The 27,876-nt window shown below is 38.1% G+C and overlaps 1 protein-coding gene across 1 annotated transcript in view; it reads right to left on the bottom strand.

Annotated features, from left to right (window-relative positions):
- CCDC146 (coiled-coil domain containing 146) overlaps nucleotides 1–27,876 on the bottom strand; it is a 180,839-nt gene that overhangs the window by 128,974 nt on the left and 23,989 nt on the right. Inside the window, exon 2 of the mRNA XM_003268186.3 lies at nucleotides 6,007–6,173. Within this exon, the coding sequence (XP_003268234.2) occupies nucleotides 6,007–6,162 (156 nt within the window). The 5' untranslated portion in view covers nucleotides 6,163–6,173. The remainder of the gene's footprint in view (nucleotides 1–6,006; nucleotides 6,174–27,876) is intronic.

A 27,876-nucleotide genomic window follows, 5' to 3' on the forward strand; every position in this document is an offset into this window, starting at 1 on the left:
AGCTGGGATTACAGGCATGCACCACCACACCTGGCTAATTTTTGTATTTTTTAGTAGAGACGGGGTTTCACCATGTTGGCCAGGCTGGTCTGGAACCCCTGACCTCAGGTGATCCGCTCACCTCGGCCTCCCAAAGTGCTGCGATTACAGGCATGAGCCATTGCGCCCAGCCCCAAGCATCACTTTGAACATTCATTCCAAGGAGTGAATTAACACAGTGTAGTTCCTGCCCTGTTAGGTCTTATTGCTTAATGTGATCATAATGTCAGTGGGGAACTCTAAATTTTCTTTTTCTTCTTAAAAAAAATAAAGGGATAGGTGTGCAGAATGTGGTTTGTTCCACAGGTCTACATGTGCCACGGTGGTTTGCTGCACCTATTGACCTGTCCTCTAATTTCCCTCCCGTCAGCCCCCAACCTCCCAACAGGCCCTGGGGTGTGTTGTTCCCCTCTCTGTGTCCATGTGTTGTCAATGGAACTCTACATTTTCTATGCAAAATATTTTATGCTGATTAGTCAAGTGATGTGGGAAGAGTTGAGAGGTTGGAGAAACCCCTGTGAGCTGGCTACTCAGGCAGTTCCCTGAAGGACATGAGATTTCAGCCAGGATCTCAAAGGTTAGGAACAGACCCAGAGGTTGCAAAGTGCAGTCTATGCAAGCATTTTGTTTGTTTTTTTTTAGTATGAATGGCATAGCTTAAAAGCAATGGAGGCAATATGACTAGGCAGATTGGTGGATAGCCATTATCTTACATCATGTATTTTGAATTTATGCCAGTTTCCTTAGACATCTGAAGTTATTCCTTCTAAATGTGGCAGAGTCCCTGCTGAGGGGAACAACATAAAGAGTAGATCCTGAGAATCTAAGTGAATGACTAGATTGTACAAGTAGTTTGGGTATAAATTGCAGAGGCCTGTGAATGTCATATTGAACACATTCTTCAGGCAATATGAGACGAGAGCATGACACCCATGCATTGCAACTTGGCAGTGCTGGGACAACTGTGCAACTAGCATTAATAACAATGAATAAGCAGCTTCTGTGTTTTCCAATGTTATGCCAAGCAACTGGACCCTTGGAAGTGGATTTCTGACTGCTTTCCTTCAGTTGTCATCTGCACTTTTGCCATTTTTGCAGATACAGTTTCTGTTTAAACAACTGAAGGAAGACAAAGTAGGTTAAAAGACAAAGACAACTGAAGGAAGTAAAGTAGGTTATACACAGTTGTTAAAAACTTGAGACCCATAAATTTTAGAGTAATCCTAAAAGAATTAGAAAATAAATTTACAGATGCCAATTAGGAACAATATCTTAGTGGTGTTGTTATGGAAATAAAGTTTTCTGAAGCCAGTAATTCTGAATATTCTGAAAGTTTGCAATTTATCACTGTTTTGAGGAGTTCTCAGGCAGTAAAATTGCTGATATTGACACTAAAGGGTAGGTAGCACAGTTCTTTGAAACTATTATTGAAAGCTCTTGGATATAATTATCAGAGGCCTGTTATACCCAGCAATTAATAACTATAAATTATGCATCCATGTATATTGAGAGATTCTTGAAACATTTATTAAAGATTGAGGATCAATATGCATGAGAAGTTGTCCTAAGTTCTTTAATTTTGCAAAACAAACCTTAATCTTTGGCTTAGAAAACCTTGAAGATAATCTTTACTATTAGCATAACTTTTGCTACAAATAAACTCAAGTTGTTGTGATTTTTACTGTTATGGCTTCTTTATAAACTGGTCTTAAGGTCACTCTGTGAAGAGTGGCTATAAGCCAAGATAGCTGCTTTTTAGAAGAGCCCTGACGGGCAGGGCGTCAGGTTCCTGTGTGTCTGTCAGGTGAGACACAATGACAACAATGAGAAGGTGAAACCAAACACATGAAACAGAAGAAATTTATTACTTACAGATCTGACAGCTTAGGGGTGCTGATGGGGAGCGCAGATAAGTCTGGAAGTGGCAGGGAGCTCAGCAGTGGGTGGGGAGTGAGCGAGCAGCTGTGGGAGCTCACCTTTATTAAGGTATATGGGTATTATCCCTCCGGTCTTCTCACAGGAGTTGTGGATTGGCTGGTTTAAGGAAAACACGCCAGAAGGGGGAAACTTATTTATATGACTCTGGTGTTGACTATTAAGTTTTATCACAGTTAGCAGCTGTGGGGTGTTTTGGGTTTGGGATTAACAGGATGAGAAACAAGTGGGCTATATCTCAACCACATGGGGAGGAGTTATTTTAACTAGTACAAAGATTGGGTATGATTGGGTTTCAAACAACTTAGACCTAAAAATGCATGAGCTTACATCATAAGTGTACGTTGAGTCAATGTCTTTGGTAGCTACTATATCAAACAAATGTATGACACAAGTTTAGCCTTATTTTTGATTCGATTATTAAGGGCAGTGCTGGAGAAGCAGAAATTCTATTGCAAAGTTCGACATATGATGGATTTTGACAGAAATGTGAACTCTTCACTTAAAATATTAAGATTAGAGGAAGGTTATCATGGTTTTAAAAATATAAAGATAAGCATTTCTTTTTCTCCATACCTTTGCCAGCATCCATTGTTTTTGACTTTTTAATAATAGTCATTCTGACTGGTGTGAGATAATATCTCATTGTGGTTTTGACTTGTATTTCTCTGATAATTAGTGATGCTGAACACTTTTTCCTACTTTTGTTGGCCACATGTATGTCTTCTTTTGAGAAATGTCTGTTCATGTCCTTTGCCTATTTTTAAAATGGGGTTATTTGTTTTTTGCTTGTTGATCTAAGTTCCTTATAGATTCTGGATATCAGACCTTTGTCAGATGCATAGTTTGCAAATATTTTCTCCCATTCTGTAGATTGTCTGTTTACTCTGTTGATAGTTTCTTTTGCTGTGAAGAGGCTCTTTAGTTTAGTTCAGCCACTGTGGAAAGCAGTTTGGAGATTTCTCAGATAACTTAAAACAGAGCTACCATTCAACCCAGCAATCCCATTACTGGGTATAAAACCAAAGGAAAATAGATCATTCTACCAAAAAGACACATGCACTCATACATTCATCACCCCACTATTAATAACAAAGATGTGGAATCAATCTAGCGGCCCATCAGTGGGGGACTGGATAAAGAAAGTGTGTTATAGATATACACCACAGAATACTATGCAACCATATAGGAGGATGAAATCATGTCCTTCACAGAGACATAGAAGGAGCTGGAGACCATAATCCTGAGTGAATTAATGCAAGAAAAGAAAACCAGACACTGCATATTCTCATTTATAAGTGGGAGCTATACACTGAGCACACATGGACAAAAACATGAGAATAACAGACACTGCAGACTACTAGAGAGTGGAGGGAGGAAGGGGAGTGTGGGTTGAAAAACTACCTACCCGGGTACTATGCTTACCACCTGCATGCAATGTGCCCATGTACCAAACCTGTACAGGTATGCCCTGTATCTAAAATAAAAGTTAGATTTAAAAATATGTAAAGATAGATGTAGAAATAGATTTAAATTTGTGTGAATATAAATATTCATGAATCTATTCCCTAGCTCTGTCCACTGAGAGGGGCTAGAAGCTATGACATTCTAGGAGCAATGACCATGCTCAGCATTAGTATCTTAGTTTCCAAATATCATTCTCCAGTAACAGGAACTAGGGATCCTCCAAGAAATGGCTGATTATAGGGCTGGAGCAAAGAAAATACAAGATGAGCCCAGAACACATTCTTGTGCCAGAAAGTAAGGAAGTGCAGAAGGAATCACAGGAGCATATCAGAAGGACAAGTGAGCCTACCTGAAGGGTATACACTGGCCAAATGTGGGACAATGATAGCATGAAAAGGAATGACAATGGGAAACTTAAGTCCATACTGATAAAAAGATGAATAAATAAGGAAAGAAGAGAAAGTTCTTCCTTATAGTAGAAAGCAAGCCACTTAATAAATATAGAAGAAATGATGGAATTAGAAAATCACCATTTGACAACCATCATAACAAGAGTTGATCTGGGTAAGTATCACCAACAAATCCCAAGCTCGTAGGTGAAAATTTTAAGAGGAGTAAGACAACTACATAGTCTCAGAGTATCTCTTCTTGAGGTGCTTATTAATTTCAAACAGAAAAATAAATAAAAGGTAAATCTGGAAGTCACCACCTTAACCAAGTGATCAAGATGAACAAGTCTAGCAATGGGACAAGGCAACATCATGTGTTCCTGGTAGAAGATACTTGAGAAGAATACAAGACTGTGTCTTTATATTTTTACCAAAAATACATAGCTTGAATCTAATAATGAGAAAATCGGAAAAATCCAAATTGAAAAAAATCACAAAATAACTGGCCTCTTCTCTTCAAAGTGTCAATATCATGAAAACTAAAGAAATCTTGAATTTCCTTTAGATTAAAGGAGACTAAAGAGATGACTACTGAATGCAATACATAATCTAGAATTTTCTTTTGCTATAAAGAACGTTATTGGGACAACTGGCAAGACCCGAATAAGGTATGCAGATTAGAAAACGGTATTATATCAATGTTAATTTCTTGATATAATTGTACTATGATTAAGAGAATGGGCTGGGCGCGGTGGCTCACGCTTGTAATCCCGGCACTTTGGGAGGCCGAGGCGGGAGGATCACGAGGTCAGGAGATCGAGACCACAGTGAAACCCCGTCTCTACTAAAAAATACAAAAAATTAGCCGGGCGTGGTGGTGGGCACCTGTAGTCCCAGCTACTCGGAGAGGCTGAGGCAGGAGAATGGCGTGAACCCGGGAGGCGGAGCTTGCAGTGAGCCGAGATTGCGCCACTGCACTCCAGCCTGGGCGACAGAGCGAGACTCCATCTCAAAAAAAAAAAAAAAAAAAAAAAAAGAGAATGAATATATTTTTAGGAAACACAGTGATGCATTTAGCTATAAAGGGGCATCGTGTCTTCACAGAGAGAGAAAGAGAGAGGTTGAGAGAACAAGAAGATAGAAAGAAAAGGATAAAGCAAATGTGGTAAGATGTTAACATCCGAGAAATCTGGGTTAAAGATACATGCAAATTCTTTGCACTAATCTTGCAACTGTCCCGTATATCTGAAATCATTTCAAAATAAAAGAAAAAGTCAAAACTGTAGAAAAAGTGAACAATTTAGCAGTTTAGATCCTGTATACACATATATAACACTATTATTTTTAAAATTACTTTTTTATTGCATTCTTTTCCAATTTGGTTTTGCTTCTTGGTTTTTAATAAACTCTGTTTTTGCTTTAAGACTTTTTAAACTTATTTCTTACTATGACTATCAAATTTCTTAGAATGAATAACTTTATTCTATAGAATAAACTTTATTCTATAGAACTGAATAACTTTTATTCAGTTATATAAAGTTTATCATCTGAAATTCAAATGTCCTCTAAATCATTTTCTAAAGTATAGCTCTCAAGCATGAAAGGTAACAGTTGAATACGTAGTCAGCCATTACTTTATAAAAAAACTCTCCTCATATATGGGTATTTCCTAAATGTTCATCTTGCTTTTTAAAGTTCACATAATGAGAATATATAATTCATCATATTCCCCTTTTTGCTTATTTGCTGATAGAAAACAGCAGATTTCAGTGCTCCACTGTAGTAATTATAGTTAGTTAGGTAAATATATATTCTTTCTATCATTATATGACAAGATATTTTTATTTTATGGAAGTAAATGTAGTATATGCAATAATAAAAGAAATCTTCTTTATTTCATGTACCAACCCATGACATGTATGTAACTGACTGAATATATATGCAAATACTTATGCTACAAAAGTATCAGAACCTACACTACTGCATTGGTTCAGAATTACATGATAAATTTTTGGAAGAAAAGGCAGGGACCATTTTGTTTTAGTGTATCAAGCTGTAAATATCACCTACAGGATATATGTAATAAAGAATTTTGATAATGATATTGGCTTCATTTGAATTTTTAAGTCCATGTTGAGTTGGGTTTTACTGTAGTAACATATAAAGAAAAATATACCTCATGCAGGAAAATGAAAGCTGGAGTTTCAGATAAATCAACAAACCGCTCATCTTGAATGTTAATTGTGGGCACTATGGTATAAATGGGCTCTTGATCCTTTTCATCTTTCTCCTCTTCCTCTTCTTTTTCTGTGTCTGTGCTACTGTCTTCCATTTTTCACGATTCTAAAATAAAATTAATCCATATGTGGCTATTTAGGAGTATCTTCACTTATAAAGTAAAATTAATGGAAAATAATAAAAATAAGCAAAAAACAGGAATAAGCTATTCTTCAATGACGCTACAAATCAGGAAAGTTAGCTATAATCTCATTACAAAAGACTGCTTTTTTGCAAAGATACTCTCTATTGTTGCATTCAAATCAATCATTCTTATTCTTAAAAGTATGCTACTGTTGCATTAATTGGAAAATAAAATATATATATGAATTATATACGTAAAATATATATGAATTATAATGAGAATGCAAGTCAGTATCAGCCTAGACATTTATGAAACAAGAAGTCAGAAACCTCTCCAGCTATCCTATTATAGAGGTATCACAAAGCACACTTTGCTTTCTGATACCTCTATAATCTATACATTGTACATATTTCTGTAGAAAAGTGCTTAAAACAATGTATTGTAATTTACTATTTTTCATATTGTCTACTTTATTGGACTTCTTAGAACAGAAACTGTATTCTTATTTACCCATGTACCTTCAACACCTAGCAAATAACATACTTAGAATGTGTGCTAAAAATAATTGCCAACGGGACAAACAAGTTCTGCTGTTCTTCTAATGTCCAAAGAATATTACAATTGCAAATAGTTTACTTGAATTTTCAGAAATAAAATGCTTAATACTAAATCAATGCAGTAACAATAATTCATTCACTCCTTATTGGAAAGTTAGTTTGTTCAAAACCAAATTCCCACAGGAGCAAAACTGAGGTTCTTCTGTAATTGCTGTGGGCAACTGCTAACACCAGCTTCGAAAATTTTTTTCCTCAAATCATATTGGCAGGGTGACCTACATAATTTGCAGGACCCAGTACAAAAAAACAAATCTGGGATTCCTTGTCAAAATGTCAGAAAAACGTTCTCTGAAAGTTACTAATACATAAAAAGTTTTCCCTTTAAAAATATGTTATTACATATAAAATATAATAGGGATAATAGTAATATGTGAATAGCAACAAAAACTAAGTGAATAGCAATGAATCCTAAGAAAATATTTTTGATGTCACAATTTTATATAATAAAAAAACAATAATGTAATATCTTGACTGATCATAAGATTTTTCTGGCTCACTTTTCTGCAAATTAATTTACTAGATCATCAAAATTTATACTCATTGTAATTTCATTTTTAATTGATCAAACTGAAAGTGATGTGAGCTGCTCTTGGGAAATGCAAGATCATAAATAATTTTTGGCAATTTTTAATTTGAGAAGAATCTTCCTGCTCATGCATCTTTCACTGAAGTTTATAAGAATATTTATAGGGTGTGATAACATTTAGATAAATTTCTGATAAATCATTTCAAAATATAACCCTTTTGAGCTAATGATTCTCATAGAACAATTTTCTAAAAAGATTTAACTCTTCATAAAACTCAGCTTCCTCTGTGAATTTAATTTTAAATGTACATTTATTCAACATTCATTTTAATGTTTCTTCTGACAATTCCTGTAACTTCTGGAGGTTGTGCAATAATCCAAAAGTGGCTTTATGTTTTGAACATACACCAGAACACTTGCTTATATGCATTCTATTGTGGTATGCTCAATTACGAAGAAAAAATAAAATTTAAAATGGTCTTTCTTGTTCATACTTCATTTATTCAAAGCTTCATAAGCTTTATTCAAGCTTGGAAAAGTATTATTTTCTGTCACATGCAATCATCTTTAATTTCTATTCCTAAACTTATGGATATTTGATTTGCAACATTATAGTAATTTTCAAAACTGGAGATTTTAAACTCTTTGAAGAATTCTAATAACTCCTTCACGTTTTATTGCAATGTCTGTGTGTTTGCTTTTATTGTGTAATATTTTACTAAAAAAGTTTTCTGCATGAGTGCCAATAGTTTCTCTCCTTATTATATGTGCAGATACCACAGAGACAGGTGCTGGGGACAAGCCTCCCATGGTAGGTTCCAGAACTGTCCTCATGCAGGCCTCTTCTTTCTCCTGAGGCCATCACTGATGTAGCTGTCCCTATTACTTTTGCTGTCACGTTGCTTCTGCTGCGATTGCTGCCATTGCTTTTGCCAATCTGCACTCAAGCGCTGGCCTGGCTGCCTTGGGACTCTGTGATACCCCAAACTGCCCTGATGCATGCATTTGAGCACCAGGCCATGGGCCTATTTGCTTGGCACCCACACCCTCTGCCACAGCCATCGATTCAGGTCTGTGCATGTGCACACTGCTGCCTGGCCTATCCGTGCTGCTCATGTGAATGTGCAATTGTCCCAGCAGACTTTATTTACAAAACTTAAGCTCAAAAATAAAATTTTAAGTATTTAAAAATGGTGACAGCAGGGCATTAAACCAAGTGCAGGGCCCCTCTGAGAGCAGGTCCTTGTGTGACTACGTAGGTCATACATCTATGAGGCTGAAGCTGGCCTTGTATATTAGCCATCGATTTGGTCATGCATTCAAGTAGATCCACAACCGTTTCTAAAAGGACTCTGTCTTAGTCAACAAGGCCTCCGTTGGTCCAGTTTGGTGACATTGGGATGACTGCCCTTCTGGAGACAGACTGGGTAAAATGCCTCCATTGCATAAGAGAATGCCAATATCATCATCAGCTCTTTTTGATCTCTGAAATACATGAATCTTCACTGAATCAAGAGAACATTATACTTACACTCTTCTCTTGCCAGAGAAGATAACTGCAATTGTCGTGCTTTTAAGGTCTGAATCTTCTGCTGAATATGTATCATTTCTCATGTCAATCTTATTGGATTGGCTGTTCCTTGATGACACTGAGCCTCACTCTATAACATGGAAAGCACGTTCCATCATAGGAAGCCAGAAGGCTTGGTAGGTTCTGGTTCTTAAATGTATTAGTCAGGTGGTCACAGACATATCATTTATTCATTAAATTTACTCCTCTCTAAAATGGGGTAGAATTAGTAAAACAAAACAACAACTAATTTTTATGTTTCAAAAAGATGTGCAGATTAAATGTGATAATGCCTCTGGGACTTGAGCTTCACTCTATCTCTAATTTTCTGCCAGCTGTAAATTATACATGTACTTGTTTTCCTCTTCCTGCTGCTACAACAATACTTCAGAGGTGGTAACATAAACTTCCATCAGGAAGCTCCAAATATCTGATTGTCTGTTGTTATGTGATGTTAATAGCCAGTGGTATCATTTGACTTCCCCTTCTTTAACACGTTTGCTTTTTTCAATGCCTTAAAGTGTTTTTTTAAAAATAACTATTATTATTATGGCATTACAATACTTTACATTTGCTAGGTAATCACAGTTTATTGCTTAAATCTTCAAGCAGCTAAAAATGGTTTGGCTATATATTTAAATTTGTTTTGTGAATAAACTAAAATATGTACACTCAAACCTTTCATGGATATTAAATGTGAATGAATATCCCAGAAAAATATTTCCTTCAGAACATTAGGCTATATCTTATTTAACTTTTTTATTAAGAAGTTTTTCAAAGGCCGGTCATGGTGATTCACACCTGTAATCTCAGCACTTCAGGAGATGGAGGCAGTTGGATTACCTGAGGTCAGGAGTTCAAGACCAGCCTGGCCAACATGGTGAAACCCCATCTCTACTAAAAATACAAAAAAAATTAGCCAGGTATGGTGGCATGTGCCTGTAATTCCAGCTACTTGGGAGGCTGAGGCAGGAGAATCACTTGAACCCCGCAGGTGGAGGTTGCAGTGAGCCAAGATTGCACCATTGTACTCCAGCCTGGGAGACAGAGCAAGACTCTGTCTCAAAAAAAAAAAAAAAAAAAAAAAACAAAAAAGAAAGAAAGAAAGAAAAAGTGTTTCAAATATAAACAAAAGTAGATTAGTACAATGATTCCTCAAGTACCCATTAACCAGCTTCAACAAATATCAATTCATGAGCAATTTTATCTGTGACCCTTCCACTTCCCCTCTGAACTCTCTAGATTATTTTGAATCAAAACGTAGACAATTAGACTTAATAATATATCCTGAAGAACTTTATAGGAATATACAGAGATAGACCTCATCCCTTTTCATAGCTGCATAGCACTCCTTTGCATAGATGCACCATAGGTTACTCACTTTCCTATTTATAAAAATATTGAATATTTCCAGTTCTCTGCTATTACAAAAGGGTTGCAAAGTATAGTATATCTACTTATTTTAAAAATAGGTATATATGTGTATTTTTTTTTTTGAGACGGAGTCTCGCTCTGTCTTCCAGGCTGGAGTGCAGTGGTGCATTCTCCACTCACTATAACCTCTGCCTCCCAGGTTCAAGTGATCCTCCTGCCTCAGCCTCCAGAGTAGCTGGGATTACAAGCGTGTGCCACCACACCCAGCTAATTTTTGTATTTTTAGTAGAGACAGGGTTTCACCATGTTGGCCGTGCTGGTCTCGAACTCCTGACCTCAGGTGGTCCACCTGTCTTGGCCTCCCAAAGTGCTGGGATTACAGGCATGAACCACCACGCCTGGCCTTGAAATCTTTATAATAAAGATGGTATTAACTTTGAAAACTTAGGTTCAGACAATTTCTTAGAGCACTGCACCTTTAAATATGATGCAACTTACCTAGGCAACAAATGATAAGAACCATGCTGAATTTGTACAAATTCCTCAGTTTGCTAAAGTTTTCAATCTCTATTATTCTGAAAACATTCTAAATATTTTAGAGGGAGTAAAGTATTTACACAGGGAAGCAACTAAAAGACACTACAACAGAATTCTGATAGAGATCATCAGAAAAACTTTAACCTTTAGAATAAAAATACTTGGGCATACATTTAACCAAGGACATGAAATATCTGTACACTGGAAACTATAAAACTATGGTGAAAGAAATCAAACATAAATAAATGGAAAGGTATCTCATGTTATGGATTAGAAGAATTAATATTGTTAAAATGGTTTACTATACAAAGCAATCTACAGGTTCAATGCAATCCCTATAAAATTCCAATGGCACTTTTTTCGCAGGAATAGAAAAAAGATCCTAAAATTTATATGGAACCATAAAAGACCCCAAATAGCCAAACCAACCTTGAGCAAGAACAACAACGCTAGAAAAAAATCACATGTTCTGATTTCAAATTGTAGCACAAAGTTATAGTAATCAAAACAGTATGGTGCTGGCATTAAAAAAAAAAAAAAAAAAAAGACCAGTGGAACAAAATAGAGAGCCCAGAAATGAACCAATGCATATACAGTCAAGTAATTTTTGGCATGGATGTCAAGAATGCACAACATAGTTTCTTCAATACAGGGTGTTAGGGAAATTGGATAGCCACATGCCAAAGAATGAAATCAGGCCCTTGTTTTACATCACACACAAAAATTAACTTAAACTAGATTAAAGAATTAAACATGAGATCTGAAAGCATAAAACTCCTAGAAGAAAACATAGGAAAAGGGTCGTTGACATTGGTTTTAGTGATTATATTTTGGATATGACACCAAAAGCACGGGCAACAAAAGGAAAAATAAAGTGAGATGACATCCAACTAAAAAACTTCTGCACAGCAAAAGAAACAATCAACAAAATGAAAAGGTAACCTATGGAATGGGAGGAAATATTTGCAAACTATATATGTGACAAGGGGTTAACATCCAAAACATACAAGGAAATTTCACAACTGAATAGCAACAACTCAAATAATCCCATTAAAAAATGGGTAATGGAGCTGAATAGACATTTTTCCAAGGAAAACATACAAATGGCCAACAAATACATAAAAAGATCATCAACATTACCAACCACTGGGGAAATGCAAATCAAAACTGCAATAAGATGTCGCCTCACACCTGTTAGGATGGCTATGATCGAAAAAGCAAAAGATAATAATTGTTGATGAGAATGTGAAGAAAAAGGAACCCTGTACGCTGTTAGTGGGAATGTAAGTTGGTAAACCATTATAGAAAACAGTATGAAGTTTCCTCAAAAAGTAAAAAATAAACCTTCCTTATTATCCAGCAATTCTTCTGGTTATATATCCAAATAAATTGAAATTAGGATCTTGAAGTGATATTGGCACTCTCATGTTCATTTCATCACTATTTACAAAAGCCAAGATATGGTAACAACATAAATTTCCATGGACATATGAATGGACAAAGAAACTGTGATATATGTATACCATGGAATATTTTACAGCCATAGAAAAGGAAATTCTGCCATTTGCAACATCATGGATAGAAAATGAAATATTTAGGCAGACAGAGAAATACAAATACTATATGATCTCACTTATATATGGAACTTACAGTAGTCAAACTCATAGAAGCAGAGTGGGATGGTGGTTGCCATGGACTTGGGGTAGGAGAAACTGGGGAGTAATGGTTAAAGAGTACAAAATTTCAGCTATGCAAGATAAATAAGTTTTGAAGGTCTACTAGGCAGCATAGTGCCTGCAGCTAACAATATTGTATACTTAAAATTACTAAGAGATTAGATCTTATGATAAAGCAACAACAAAAATAATAATACAGGGGGTGGATAAAACTTTGGAAGGTGATAGATATGTTTATGAGATTGATGATAGTTGATGGTTTCATGGGTGTATACTTATCCCCAAACTCATTGAGATGTATACATTAAATATGTACAGTATTTTATACATCAACCATACCTCAATAACGTGTTTTTTAAAAAAGGAAAAGACAGGGAGAATAAGTAGTGAAAGAAAACACAACAGAGGCAAATATAAAAAAGTCTGTGTGAATTAAAACAAAAAAACACTAATTAATCTAATTAAATAGGCAGGAAAGGACTTAACAAGATAACAAAGTTTAATGGATAAAACAAATATCTGGCCGGGCAAGGTGGCTTATGCCTGTAATCCCAGTACTTTGTGGGGCGGAGGTGGGCGGATCACGAGGTCAGAAGTTCGAGACCAGCCTGGCCAACATGGTGAAACCCTGTCTCTACTAAAAATACAAAAATTAGCTGGGCGTGGTGGTGGGCACCTGTAATCCCAGCTACTCAGGAGGCTGAGGCAGGAGATCATTTGAACCTGGAAAGCAGAGGTTGTAGTGAGCCGAGATAGCGCCACTGCACTCTAGCCTGGGCAACAGAGTGAAACTCTGTCTCAAAAAAAAAAAAAAACAAAAAGCAAAAAAAAAAAATAAATATCCAAAGACAGTTAATATATAGGATTGCAAAGCCCATTGTATTAATAGTTCCATATTGCAGGCAATATGATTGACAGCTTTAAATAAAATAATAGAATAAAGTATATTCTCAGGCTACGGTGATATAAGTAGAGAATGTTTAATATAACACCTTAAATTCCTGGCATAGGAAGAACTACATAGCTATCGGGTACGGTAATTCTAGAGACTTATATCTCCAGAATGCCTAAATCAATTAAGTAAATATTTATTGAGTTTTCCTATAAAGAATTTACAAATATGCAAACAATGTATAATCTGAAGAGAAAGCAAGGCAGGGAAAGAACTAGTTCTCTGTCACATAAGCTGAGGTAAAATAAGCCCAAATAAAAAGCAACGTTCTTAAGAGAGTAGATAGGGCTGAAAAAGCAACTGGTAGCCTGGAATTTGGGACTTGAACTCTAGGCATTGGGACCCATGGCAGAGTTGTAAAGATATTGCTGACAATGAGAAGAATGGCTTGGAAAAGGTGTGAATTTAGAGGCAAGGAAACCATCTGGAGGCTGGGACCCAGCCACTGTGCTATGGGTAGGAGATAGGTACCGTGGTGAGCAAGACCAGACAAGGTTCCTGACCTTAGGGGACCCAGAAACTGGCAGCAAGACAAGTTAATACAAAAATCACAGACATAAAATTCTAAACGTTTTAACTGAAATTGGTGCTATGATAACTTGAACCACAGAAACAGGGTGGCCACACACTGCACATTTACAGGGAGCACGCTGGCATAGCAAGTTCTACAGAGAAGCAGCCCCCACTGGAAGGAGGCAAGGCAGTACCATGCGACACTGTAGGAGTCTGAAGAGAAGAGGATGTGGTCTTAAGGGGATTTTAAGAAAGCAGAGGACATGAGTAAGCCAACATAGGAAGCTTCACAAAGAATAATTAAGCAACAAACATTGCAGGGTACCCCTTGTTTTGTAATACACATCAGTAATTCCTCTTCTTCAAACGAAACATAGGTGATCATCATTTTGTTTTGATTTTGAATTCTTAGGGAAACGTTTCTAGATAGTTACAAGGAGCATGTGTAAAAACCAAATACTGCATGCTCCAGAGAACGGGGCAGGATACACAAACAATGTGACTTTTGGACAATAAAATGGCAATGCTTCAAAAAAGCTGTAGCAGAAAACCACACTGTCTTTCGATATTACTCATCATTGAACAAGCACAGGTTTTGCTAATTTTAGAAATAGCAGGGTGTGATGTAAAGTTGAACATGATTTATTTCTCTCCTAGTCCCACACAGAACCTCAGTGTTCTTTTTTTGTGACTTGGCTCTTCTGACTGCCCTGAAGATAAGATTGGGTGCTCCTTCCCCCAGCAGCCCATTGCTCTACAAGGTTAATTACAACATGTTTCTACAGGAACTCAGAGCTGACCCCTTGGAGGAAGCGAGAACTCTGGGACACTTCCATTTTTTTGTTTTGTTTTGTTTTAGTTTCCTAACATGTTAAAAAACATAGAAACTTCAAAACAGGGTTACAAAAATTGTGGTATAAAGTTGTATGACAAGTGCCTTCAATTCTGTCAGTGTATCTCTGGTAATTATATGTATATTATCTTTTGGAGATAACATTAAAAGTCTATAAAATCTAAGGCTCATCCTACGGGGCCTCTGGTCCACTATATGACAGGCTCAGAATACCGGGCAGCCAATCTGACGTGAGGCATACCTCAGATCCATTTAATGGACAACGACAACAACAAAATCAGATAGAACTAACTTAATAGTCCTAAATGCCACAGATAAAATGATTGCAGTTATTCCTGCCTAGATTTTATATTCTATGTACGATTATACAACGCTCATTTTTACCATACAAAGACAATGTTAGACTTGAAACATTTTTTAAGATATAGATACATATTTTATTTTATTTATTTTTATTTTTGTTGGTACATAGTAGGTATATATATGTATGGAGATGCTTTTTTAAAAAAGGAAAGTAAAAATGTTGTTATTCAAAGACCCAACAAATCAAACCACAACTTTTTTTTTTCCTAAAAGGAATGATAAAGAGGACTTTCAAAAAAAGAATCCTGAAAAGAAAAGAATCCTACAGGAAAAACAAAAAGAATCTTAAAGGAAAAACGAAAACTCTTGCAGTAAATATGTACAGATAAAAATTGCCTCATAATTGAAGTGTTAAAGTAACAATGGGGTTTGAATTACCTTCAATTAAAACCACACAAACACATAAATAGCAAAACTCTGAAAGAAAGCTTCAAGTGCGTATCTGGCCTTTAAAGTTAATGTTCAGACATGTTAAACAGTTACCTCTTAGATTATGTGCATGTGTAATCCATGAGGAATCTGTTAATTGCAACATGATGGTGGAGAATCCAAGGCTCTATTACAGAATCAGCACCCCTCCCGAGGATGGAAAGGTGCTGAGAGAGCTCTAGGCCTTCTCCTTCATTTCACCATCCCCTTGCCTTCCCTTGCCCACTCCTACCATATCCCAAGCACAGACCCAAGAGAAGTTCCTCACTCCCTCTTTAAAGCATCTTATATATTTTTTCCCTTTTTTCTCGGAAACCTACATAATCAAAACAAGCTCTGTATTACTCATTTCTGAGTAGGTATAACATGTGGGCTCATGATGGGGCAGCACCGTTCATGATGCAGAACTGCCATAGAAACAGACATGATGTGTTTCCAACACACCCTCCTGGTTGTCCTTGTCAGCATGCAAGCACTCTTGTTCAGTGCACCTAATAATAATATTTATATAACCCTTCACAATTTAAACAAAACTTTCCCTTGTATTACTTCACTTTGTCCTAACAACCACATACCATAAGAATTATCTCCATTTTGTACAGGAGGAAATTGACAATCAGAGAGTATAAATGATGTGCCCAAGATCACACAGCAAGGATTGGCAGTATTTATTTAAACCCATGTCAGCTGGCTCCAAATCCCTCACTCTTTCCTATTATACCATACAAGACTCTCTCTGTGGTCTTAGCAAAGCCCTTTCCTCTTGGCTTTCAATAGCCACAAGCAGGATCAACAATACAGGCAGGCTGACACAATTCGACTTCTGTCACTGCAACAGTGTAAAGCTAGGACTCTTTTAGAAAAAGCAAGCCAACACAGTGTAAATCAGTTAGACACAAATTATTGTTGAGCAGCAATTATTAGGCAGTCCATGAGGTGGCAAGGCTGAGCTGAGCAAAACAGCGGGCCATGGAACTTGTTGCTATAGTTACAAATAAAAGGACAACCTTCACATATACACAGTGTGGAGAGAAACACTGTTCTTATATCCGCAGTAATTTACAGTCATTCTGCAAGTTTAGGCAGGCTTCAGAAATTCAAAATGTGTCTGAAAGGCGCTATCAGTTCCCTTAATTAGTTTCCAAATAATTTAGCAGTGAGCAGAGCCTAAGAGTTCCAAATCCTGTAAGAGATTTGGAATGCCCAGGTAGGTCTAAAGCTGACAGTCTTCCAAAAGGTCTGTAAAGTAGAAATTCTGCCTGTTTGGGTGCAATCTAGAATCCTCACACTGGAGGCCACTCCTCTTGCTTGCTGTGAAAATGTGCACATTAGAAAAGTCCCACTGTGGAAGACAGTGTGGCGATTCCTCAAGGATCTAGAACTAGAAATACTATTTGACCAAGCCATCCCATTACTGGGTATATACCCAAAGGATTATAAATCAGGCTGCTACACGTATGTTTATTGCGGCACTATTCACAATAGCAAAGACTTGGAACCAACCCAAATGTCCATCAATGATAGACTGGATTAAGAAAATGTGGCACATATACGTCATGGAATACTATGCAGCCATAAAAAGGATGAGTTCATGTCCTTTGTAGGGACATGGATGAAGCTGGAAACCATCATTCTCAGCAAACCATCAAAAGGACGAAAAACCAAACACCGCATGTTCTCACTCATAGGTGGGAATTGAACAATGAGAACACTTGGACACAGGAAGGGGAACATCACACACCAGGGCCTGTCATGGGGTGGGGGGAGGGGGGATGGATAACATTAGGAGATATACCTAATGTAAATGATGAGTTAATGGGTGCAGCACACCAACATGGCACATGTATACATATGTAACAAACCTGCACGTTGTGCACATGTACACTAGAACTTAAAGTATATTAAAAAAAAAACTCGAATGCAATAAAATTCAGTTTTGTGGGTTTTGACAAATGTGTAAAGTCAGATATCCTCTTCCATAGTACTGCGTAGAACAATTCCATCACCCTAAAAATTATCTTGTATAGCCCATTATAGTCAATCCCTCAGACCTCCCCCAACCCCTGGCAACTACTGACCTGTTCTCTGTTCCTATAATTTTGCCTTGTCCAGGATGTCATATAAATGGAATTACATCACATGTCAGCTTTTGGATATGGCTTCTTTCTCTTAGCATAATGCATTTAAGATTCATCCTAGCTGTATGAATATCAACAGTTATCATTTTTTTTTTTTGAGACGGAGTCTCACTCTGTCGCCCAGGCTGGAGTGCAGTGGCGCGATCTCGGCTCACTGCAAGCTCCGCCTCCCGGGTTCACGCCACTCTCCTGCCTGAGCCTCTCCGAGTAGCTGGGACTACAGGCGCCCGCCACCACGCCCGGCTAATTTTTTTGTATTTTTAGTAGAGACAGGGTTTCACCGAGGTCTCGATCTCCTGACCTCGTGATCCGCCCGCCTCGGCCTCCCAAAGTGCTGGGATTACAAGCGTGAGCCACCGCGCCCGGCCGGGCAACAGTTATCTTAAATGCCGAATGGTATTCTAGTTTATGATTGTACCACAATTTGTTTATCCATTCACCGACTGAAGAGCATCTTCGTTGTTTCCAGTTTTTAGTGATTTTTAGTAAGGCTGCATAAATATTCTCACGTACATTTTTGTGTAAACTTGATTTTTCAATTCTCTTCCAAAGGTATCTATGAGTGAAAATGCTGGGTCATATGTCAAGTATATGTTAAATTTTAAAAGTAACTGCCAAACTGTTTTCCAAAATGCCTGAACCATTTTGCATTTTCACTAGCAATGAGTGAGGGTTCCTTTTGTAATACATCCTTGCCAGCATTTCACATTGTCATGTAAATGTATATGTGTGTTTAATTCTAGCCATTTCAATAGCTATATCTTGAAGTGTTTCTCATTACACATTTAATTTTCATTTTCTTAATGATTGATATTATCTTTTAATACACTTCTTTGCCATCTGTACATTTGGGTTGGTGAAATGTTTGTTCAGATGCTTTGCTAGTTTTTGAAATTAAATTTTATCTTTTATTGTTAAAAAAAAAAGAAAGAAAGAAAAGTCCCACTGTCCTCCTTGCTGGAATTTTTAAAGGCAATACCAAAAAGCATGTGTATAACATTACAATACTAGTCTATATATCTTACTTAATTAGGTAATTGCTTTGCAAACCTGCTTTTTCATTTACCCCCTTCCTCTTTCTCACACCCTGGATAGTAGGAACTGTGGACCTAGATGGATCTGTTTGCTTAGCAAAGAACTCCATGAAATATGGACTATCACTGCTTCCCACCACTGATTTCTATCAGCCAGGTTCCTCCCTTCTTCCACCTCCTCCTCCTCCTTGCTCCTTCTTTTATCTAAAACCGAGACTAGTGGTTTTGACTTAGTCTACCAGGATGGCAGCATGGGGTAACGGAAAGAACTACTTCGAAGTTTATCAATTTAGGCTTGAATCTCATTCCTCTCCTTCCTGGGTGACGTTGGGCAAAGTATGCAAACTCTTAGTAGATGTTTCCTAAACTGCAAGATGATTTCAGTGTTATTGTGAGGATTTAATTGGACAATGCATGTCTCAGCCCAGATCTCAGCACACTGGCCTCGATAAATGTCAGCTCCCTCCCACCAGTGCCTTGTTCTTTTTATTTCATACATAATGTACCTTACATTATTTTCACAAGGAACAAATAAAGAGAGACCATCCTGGAGCCGGACCAAATATTTCAGTTATGTATAGGCTGGAAAAGATGAGCTGGGTCCTTTTTGGCATGAATTTGTCCCAGAGCACTCCTTTAGGCTTTGGTATGAGAGCCTTAAAAGACCTTATATTCAGTTCTCACTGTGAGACATTTAAATCTGGGGTAAGAAATGCTGTATAGGACACTGGCTATTGGATCAGGGGAAAGAGAGCAATACCATTAAAGAAAAGACTTTAAAAGAATACAAGTCAACTCCAAGTCAGGGGAAGAACCACTTTAGATAATAAGTGAAGTAGACAAAGTTCCCTCTCCCATGTCTACAAATTTCATAGCCTCCTCTTTTTGTTGCATAAGTATTTCTTGTTCTCAGGCTTTCACTGGCCCTTGGCAGATCTCCACTTTAGTCTTTCTCTCTCCTCAGGCAGCACCCCTTACTCAATTTATTTTATTCCTTTGAAGCTAATGGCTCTGACATTAATTATAGAGTTAGAATAATATTTACCAAGCCAATTTTCCTACCTTTTCATTGGAAGAAGAAATTAAAAGTAAAAATAAATGAATAAATCTCTGATTTGGAGAACAAAGAGAGTTGGTGAGAAAAGCAAATTAGTGTAAGCCTCTGAGGTACCTCATCTACCCAGGACAAGTCTTAGGAAAGGAAATGGTGGAACCTGAACATTCAAGAATATCAAGGGGGTAATGTGCCTCCTTTCCCAGGTGGTACTTGGAAAAAGTGGCAAGGTTCCAGAGGCATCACCAACTTCATTACTTTATATGATGAAGCACAGATGACTAGGCAGAGAAGGCCCAAGAGAGGTCACAGAGCAGCACGGGAGAGGTGCAGAGGCTGGCTGGGAGCACTACCCTACAAAAGACCTTGAAACTGGGATGAAAGGACACTGCTCCAGAAAGCTTTGTGGACCAGCCAACTGAGAGCCAGGTGGGGGATGCAGAACTCTCAGAAGATGCCAGCATCGAGACCCAAGTCTGAGACCCAGGTGGAGGCACATCTCAGGAGGAGCCTGCATGGTCAGACACCAACCGTCGGCCAGACAACCAACCTGAAACCACGGTGCTATCTAATGACCCTGAATGCAGGCCTTATGTCCAGGAGGAGGAGAGGAAAGGGAATCATGAATTAAGGTTTTTTTTTAATTTAAATCAGCTTTATTGAGGTATAACTCATATGCAATAAAACTCACAAGTTTAAGTGTACAATTTGATGAGATTTTACAAATGTTGACAGTTGTGTGATCACTACCACAAACGTTTCCCTCACTCTTAAAAAGTTCTTTCTACCTGAGGCACTTTCTAAACATGTAAATAAATAAACAAAGTTAAAAATTTCTTCATGCCCCTTTACAATCAGTCCCTCATCCTATCCCCTCTCATTCCCATCCCCTCCCTCACTGGCACATGATAACCATCAGTAGTTTTGCCTTTTCTAGAATTTCATGTAAAGAGAATCTGTTGTGAACAGAATGTTTATGTCCCCTGCCCCAATACTCATATGTTAAAATTTAATCCCAATGGGATGGTAGTTGGAGATAGGACCTGTGGAAGGCCATGCAGGTGGGACCCTCTTGAATGGGGTTAATGCCTTTGTAACAAGAGGCCACAGAGCTAGCTTGCTTTCTGCCATGTGAGGCTACAATGAGAAGTTGGCAGTCTGCGACCTGGAAGAGGGCCTGCACCTGAAGTTGACTACGTTGGCACCCTGATCTCTGACTTCCAGTCTCCAGAACTGTGAGAAATAACATTTATTTTGTTTATAAGCCACACAGTCTACAGTACTTTTTCATAGAAGATCAAACTAAAACAGAATTATAGATGTGTCTGGCTTGTATCACCTAGTGTAAGATTTTTGAGATTCATCTACATTGTTATGGGTATCAGTATTTCATTCCTTTTATTGCTGAGTTCAATTCCATTGCATAAATAAACCACATTTTATTTGGCATTCACCAATTGATAGACCTTTGATTTGTTTCCAGTTTGTTAGCTACTATGAATCAAGTTGCTATGAACATTTGAGTACAAGTCTTCATGTGACTACAAGTTTTCATTTCTCTTGGGTAATACCAAGAGTGGAATTTCTGGGTCATAATCTAAACATATATTTAATTTTATAGGAAACAGCCAAATTGGTTCCCAAAGTGGCTGTACGTTTTTATATTCCTACCAACAACGTACCAGGGTTCCCGCTGCTCCACATCCTTGTTAACACATGGCATTGTCAGTATCTCAAATTTTTGACATCCTAGTGAAACTGTACTAGTATCTCAAGGTTTCAATTTGCATTTCCAAAATGGCATTATCATGTTGAATATCTTTTCATATGCTTTTTTTGCCATTTATATATATTCTTAGGTAGAGTATCTGTTCAGATATTTTTATCTATTAAAAATAATTAGGTTGCCTTCCCATTATTAAGTTGTGAGAGTTCCTTGTATATGCTGGATATAAATCCTTTACCAGATATGTTTGGCAAATATTTTCTCTCAACGTCTCCTAGCCTTTTCATTTTCTTAGCAGTGTCTTTTGAATTTTGGTGACATCCAATTTATTGTTTTTTTCTTTTGTGGTTCACACTTTTTATATTTATAAAAGAAATCTTACAGATTATCCTGAATTTAAAAAAAAATCTTTGCCAAACCCAAGGTCACAAGATTTTCTCCTATATTTCCTTTTAGAAATTTTATAGTTTTAACTCTTATAGTTAGATCTTTAGTCTATTCCAAATTAATATTTTGTGTATGGTAAGGGTTGATGTTCATTTTTTGGCATATATATACAATTATTCCTGCCATTTGTTGAAAAGAAATATCTTCTTCCCACTGAATTCTCAAGGCACCTTTAAAAATTACCAATTGACCAAATATATGTAGGTCTATTTTGGTACTCTATTCTGTTCCATATGTGTCTATTCTTATACTAGTATAATATAGTATTTATTATTGTAGCTTTATACTAAGTCTCTCTCTCTCTCTCTCTTTTTTTTTCTTTTTTTTTTTTGAGACAGAGTCTTGCTCTGTCACAGGCTGGAGTGCAGTGACGCAATCTCGGGGCTCACTGCAACCTCCGCCTCCCAGGTTCAAGTGATTCTTGTCCTCAGCCTTCAGAGTAGCTGGGATTACGGGTGCCCACCACCATGCCCAGCTAATTTTTGTATTTTTAGTAGAGATGGGGTTTTATCATGTTGAATAGGCTGATCTGGAACTTCTGACCTCAAGTCATCCGCCCACCTCAACTTCCCAAAGTGCTGGGATTACAGGCATGAGCCACTGCACCCAGCCTATAATAAATCTTAAAATTAGGTATTATAAGTCCTCAAACTTAATTCTTTTTCAAAATTGTTTTGTCTATACTAGATACTTTGCATTTCCAAACTGAGAAGCTATCAACTTGTCAATTTCTATTTTTAAAAAGCCTGATGGTCTTTAATCCATCTTAAGCTAATTTTAATCCATCTTAAACTAATCCATCTTAAGCTAATAAGGTGTAAGGAAGGGATCCAGTTTCAGTTTTCTGCATATGGCTAGCCAGTTTTCCCAGTACCATGTGTTGAATAGGGAATCCTTTCCCCATTGCTTATTTTTGTCAGGTTGCTCAAAGATCAGATTGTTGTAGATGTGTGGCATTATTTCTGAGGACTCTGTTCTCTTCCATTGGTCTATATATCTGTTTTGGTACCAGTACCATGCTGTTTTGGTTCCTGTAGCTTTGTAGTATAGTTTGAAGTCAGGTAGCATGATGCCTCCAGCTTTGTTCTTTTTGTTTAGGGTTGTCTTGGCTATATGGGCTCTTTTTTGGTTCCACATAAATTTAAAGTTTTTTTTCTAATTCTGTGAAGAAAGTCAATGGTAGCTTGATGGGGATAGCATTGAATCTATAAATTACTTTCAGCAGTATGGCCATTTTCACAGTATCAATTCTTCTTATCCATGAGCATGGAATGTTTTTCCATTTGTTTGTGTCCTTTCTTATTTACTTGAGCAGTGGTTTATAGTTCTCCTTGAAGAGGTCCTTCACATTCCTTGTAAGTTGGATTCCTAGGTATTTGATTCTCTTTGTAGCAATTGTGAATGGGAGTTCACTCATTATTTGGCACTCTGTTTGTCTACTATTGGTGTACAGAAATGCTTGTGATTTTTGCACATTGATTTTGTATCCTGAGGCTTTGCCAAAGTTGCTCATCAGCTTAAGGAGATTTGGGGCTGAGATGATGGGGTTTTCTAAATGTACAATCAGGGGGCGGTTCCAAGATGGCTGAATAGGAACAGCTGCAGTCTACAGCTCCCAGCATGAGTGACACAGAAGACAGGTGATTTCTGCATTTCCAACGGAGGTACCAGGTTCATCTCACTGGGGCTCATTGGACAGTGAGGGCAGGAGAGTAGGTGCAGCCCACCGAGTGTGAGCCGAAGCAGGGTGAGGCATCGCCTCACCCAGGAAGCACAAGGGGTCAGGGAATTCCCTTTCCTAGCCAAGGGAAGGGGTGACAGACGGCACCTGGAAAATCGGGTCACTCCCACCCTAATACTGTGCTTTTCCAACAGTCTTAGCAAACAGCACACCAGGAGATTATATCCCACACCTGGCTCGGAGGGCCCCACACCCATGGAGCCTCGCTCATTGCTAGCACGGCAGTCTGAGATCAAACTGCAAGGTGGCAGTGAGGCTGGGGGAGGAGTGCCCGCCATTGCTGAGGCTTGAGTAGGTAAACAAAGTGGCCTGGAAGCTTGAACTGGGTAGATCCCACCACAGCTCAAGGAGGCCTGCCTGCCTCTGTAGACTCCACCTCTAGGGACAGGGCATAGCCAAACAAAAGGCAGCAGAAACCTCTGCAGACTTAAATGTCCCTGTCTGACAGTTTTGAAGAGAGTAGTGGTTCTCCCAGCACCCAGCTGGAGATCTGAGAACAGACAGACTGCCTCGTCAAGTGGGTCCCTGAACTCTGAGTAGCCTAACTGCGAGGCATCTCCCAGTAGAGGCAGACTAACATCTCACATGGCTGGGTACCCCTCTGAGACGAAGCTTCCAGAGGAATGATCAGGCAGAAACATTTGCTGTTCAGCAATATTCGCTGTTCTGCAGCCTCTGCTGGTGATACCCAGGCAAACAGGGTTTGGAGTGGACCTCCAGCAAACTCCAACAGACCTGCAGCTGAGGGTCCTGACTGTTAGAAGGAAAACTAACAAACAGAAAGGACATCCACACCAAAACCCCATCTGTACGTCACCATCATCAAAGACCAAAGGTAGATAAAACCACAAAGATGGGGAAAAAACAGAGCAGAAAAGCTGAAAATTCTAAAAATCGGAGCACCTCTCCCCCACCAAAGGAACGCAGCTCCTCGCCAGCAACGGAACAAAGGTGGATGGAGAATGACTCAGACGAGTTGAGAGAAGAAGGCATCAGATGATCAAACTTCTCCCAGCTAAAGGAGGAAGTTCGAAACCAATGCAAAGCAGTTAAAAACCTTGAAAAAAGATTAGACAAGTGGCTAACTAGAATAACCAATGCAGAGAAGTCCTTAAAGGAACTGATGGAGCTGAAAACCATGGCACGAGAACTACGTGACGAATGCACAAGCTTCAGTAGACGATTTGATCAACTGGAAGAAAGGGTATCAGTGATTGAAGATCAAATGAATGAAATGAAGTGAGAACAGAAGTTTAGAGAAAAAAGAGTAAAAAGAAACGAACAGAGTCTCCAAGAAATATGGGACTATGTGAAAAGACCAAATCTACGTCTGATTGGTGTACCTGAAAGTGACAGGGAGAATGGAACCAAGTTGGAAAACACTCTGCAGGATATTATCCAGGAGAACTTCCCCAACCTAGCAGGGCAGGCCAACATTCAAATTCAGGAAATACAGAGAATACTACAAAGATACTCCTCGAGAAGAACAACTCCAAGACACATGATTGTCAGATTCACCAAAGTTGAAATGAGGGAAAAAATGTTAAGGGCAGCCAGAGAGAAAGGTCGGGTTACCCACAAAGGGAAACCCATCAGACTAACAGCGGATCTCTCGGCAGAAACTTCTACAAGCCAGAAGAGAGTGGGGGCCAATATTCAACATTCTTAAAGAAAAGAATTTTCAACCCAGAATTTCATATCCAGCCAAATTAAGCTTCATAAGTGAAGGAGAAATAAAATCCTTTACAGACAAGTAAATGCTGAGAGATTTTGTCACCACCAGGCCTGACCTAAAAGAGCTCCTGAAGGAAGCACTAAACGTGGAAAGGAACAACCAGTACCAGCCACTGCAAAAACATGACAAATTGTAAAGACCATCGAGGCTAGGAAGAAATTGCCATCAAATAACGAGCAAAGTAACCAGCTAACATCATAATGACAGGATCAAATTCACACATAAAAATATTAAGCTTAAATGTAAATGGGCTAAATGCTCCAATTAAAAGACACAGACTGGCAAATTATAAAGAGTCAACACCGATCAGTGTGCTGTATTCAGGAAACCCATCTCATGTGCAGAGACACACATAGGCTCAAAGTAAAGGATGGAGGAAGATCTACCAAGCAAATGGAAAACAAAAAAAGGGCAGGGGTTGCAATCCTAGTCTCTGATAAAACAGACTTTAAACCAACAAAGATCAAAAGAGACAAAGAAGGCCATTACATAATGGTCAAGGGATCAATTCAACAAGAAGAGCTAACTTAAACACATATGCACCCAATACAGGAGCACCCAGATTCATAAAGCAAGTCCTCAGAGACTTATAAAGAGACCTAGACCCCCCACAATGATAATGGGAGACTTTAACACCCCACTGTCAACATCAGACCGATCGATGAGACAGAAAGTTAACAAGGATATCCAGGAATTGAACTCAGCTCTGCACCAAGCAGACCTAATAGACATCTACAGAACTCTCCACCCTGAATCAACACAATATACATTCTTCTCAGCACCACATCGCACTTATTCCAAAATTGACCACATAGTTGGAAGTAAAGCACTCCTCAGCAAACATAAAAGAACAGCAATTATAACAAACTGTCTCTCAGACCACAGTGCAATCAAACTAGAACTCAGGATTTAAAAAACTCACTCAAAACCGCTCAACTACATGGAAACTGAACAACCTTCTCCTGAATGACTACTGGGTACATAACGAAGTGAAGGCAGAAATAAAGATGTTTTTTGAAACCAATGAGAAGAAAGACACAACATATCAGAATCTCTGGGACACATTTAAAGCAGTGTGTAGAGGAAAATTTATAGCACTAAATGCCCACAAGAGAAAGCAGGAAAGATCTAAAATTGACACCCTAACATCACAATTAAAAGAACTAGAAAAGCAAGAGCAAACACATTCAAAAGCTAGCAGAAGGCAAGAAATAACTAAGATCAGAGAAGAACTGAAGGAGAGAGAGACATAAAAAACCCTTCAAAAAAATCAATGAATCCAGGAGCTGGTTTTTTGAAAAGATCAACAAATTGATAGACTGCCAGCAAGACTAATAAAGAAGAAAAGAGAGAAGAATCAAATAGATGCAATAAAAAATGATAAAGGGGATATCACCACCAATCCCACAGAAATACAAACTACCATCAGAGACTACTATAAACACCTCTATGCAAATAAACTAGAAAATCTAGAAGAAATGGATAAATTCCTGGACACATACACCCTCCCAAGACTAAACCAGGAAGAAGTTGAATCCCTGAATAGACCAATAGCAGGTTCTGAAATTGAGGCAATAATTAAAAGCCTACCAACCAAAAAAAGTCCAGGACCAGACAGATTCACAGCCAAATTCTACCAGAGGTACAAGGAGGAGCTGGTACCATTCCTTCTGAAACTATTCCAATCAATAGAAAAAGAGGAAATCCTCCCTAATTCATTTTATGAGGCCAGCATCATCCTGATACGAAAGCCTGGCAGAGACACAACCAAAAAAGAGAATTTTAGACCAATATCCCTGATGAACATCGATGCAAAAATCCTCAGTAAAATACTGGCAAACCGAATCCAGCAGCACATCAAGAAGGTTATCCACCATGATCAAGTGGGCTTCATCCCTGGGATGCAAGGCTGGTTCAACATACGCAAATCAATAAATGTAATCCAGCATATAAACAGAAACAACATGACAAAAACCACATAATTATGTCAATAGATGAAGAAAAGGCCTTTCACAAAATTCAACAGCCCTTCATGCTAAAAACTCTCAATAAATTAGGTATTGATGGGACGTATCTCAAAATAATAAGAGCTATTTACGACAAACCCACTGCCAGTATCATACTGAATGGGCAAAATTTGGAAGCATTCCCTTTGAAAACCGGCACAAGACAGGGATGCCCTCTCTCACCACTCCTGTTCAACATAGTGTTGGAAGTTCTGGCCAGGGCAATCAGGCAGGAGAAAGAAATAAAGAGTACTCAATTAGGAAAAGAGGAAGTCAAATTGTCTCTGTTTGCAGATGACACGATTATATATTTAGAAAACCCCATCATCTCAGCCCAAAATCTCCTTAAGCTGATAAGCAACTTCAGCAAAATCTCAGGATACAAAATCAATG

Source organism: Nomascus leucogenys, chromosome 13 (genome assembly GCF_006542625.1).
Source record: "Nomascus leucogenys isolate Asia chromosome 13, Asia_NLE_v1, whole genome shotgun sequence".
Lineage (NCBI taxonomy): Eukaryota > Metazoa > Chordata > Mammalia > Primates > Hylobatidae > Nomascus > Nomascus leucogenys.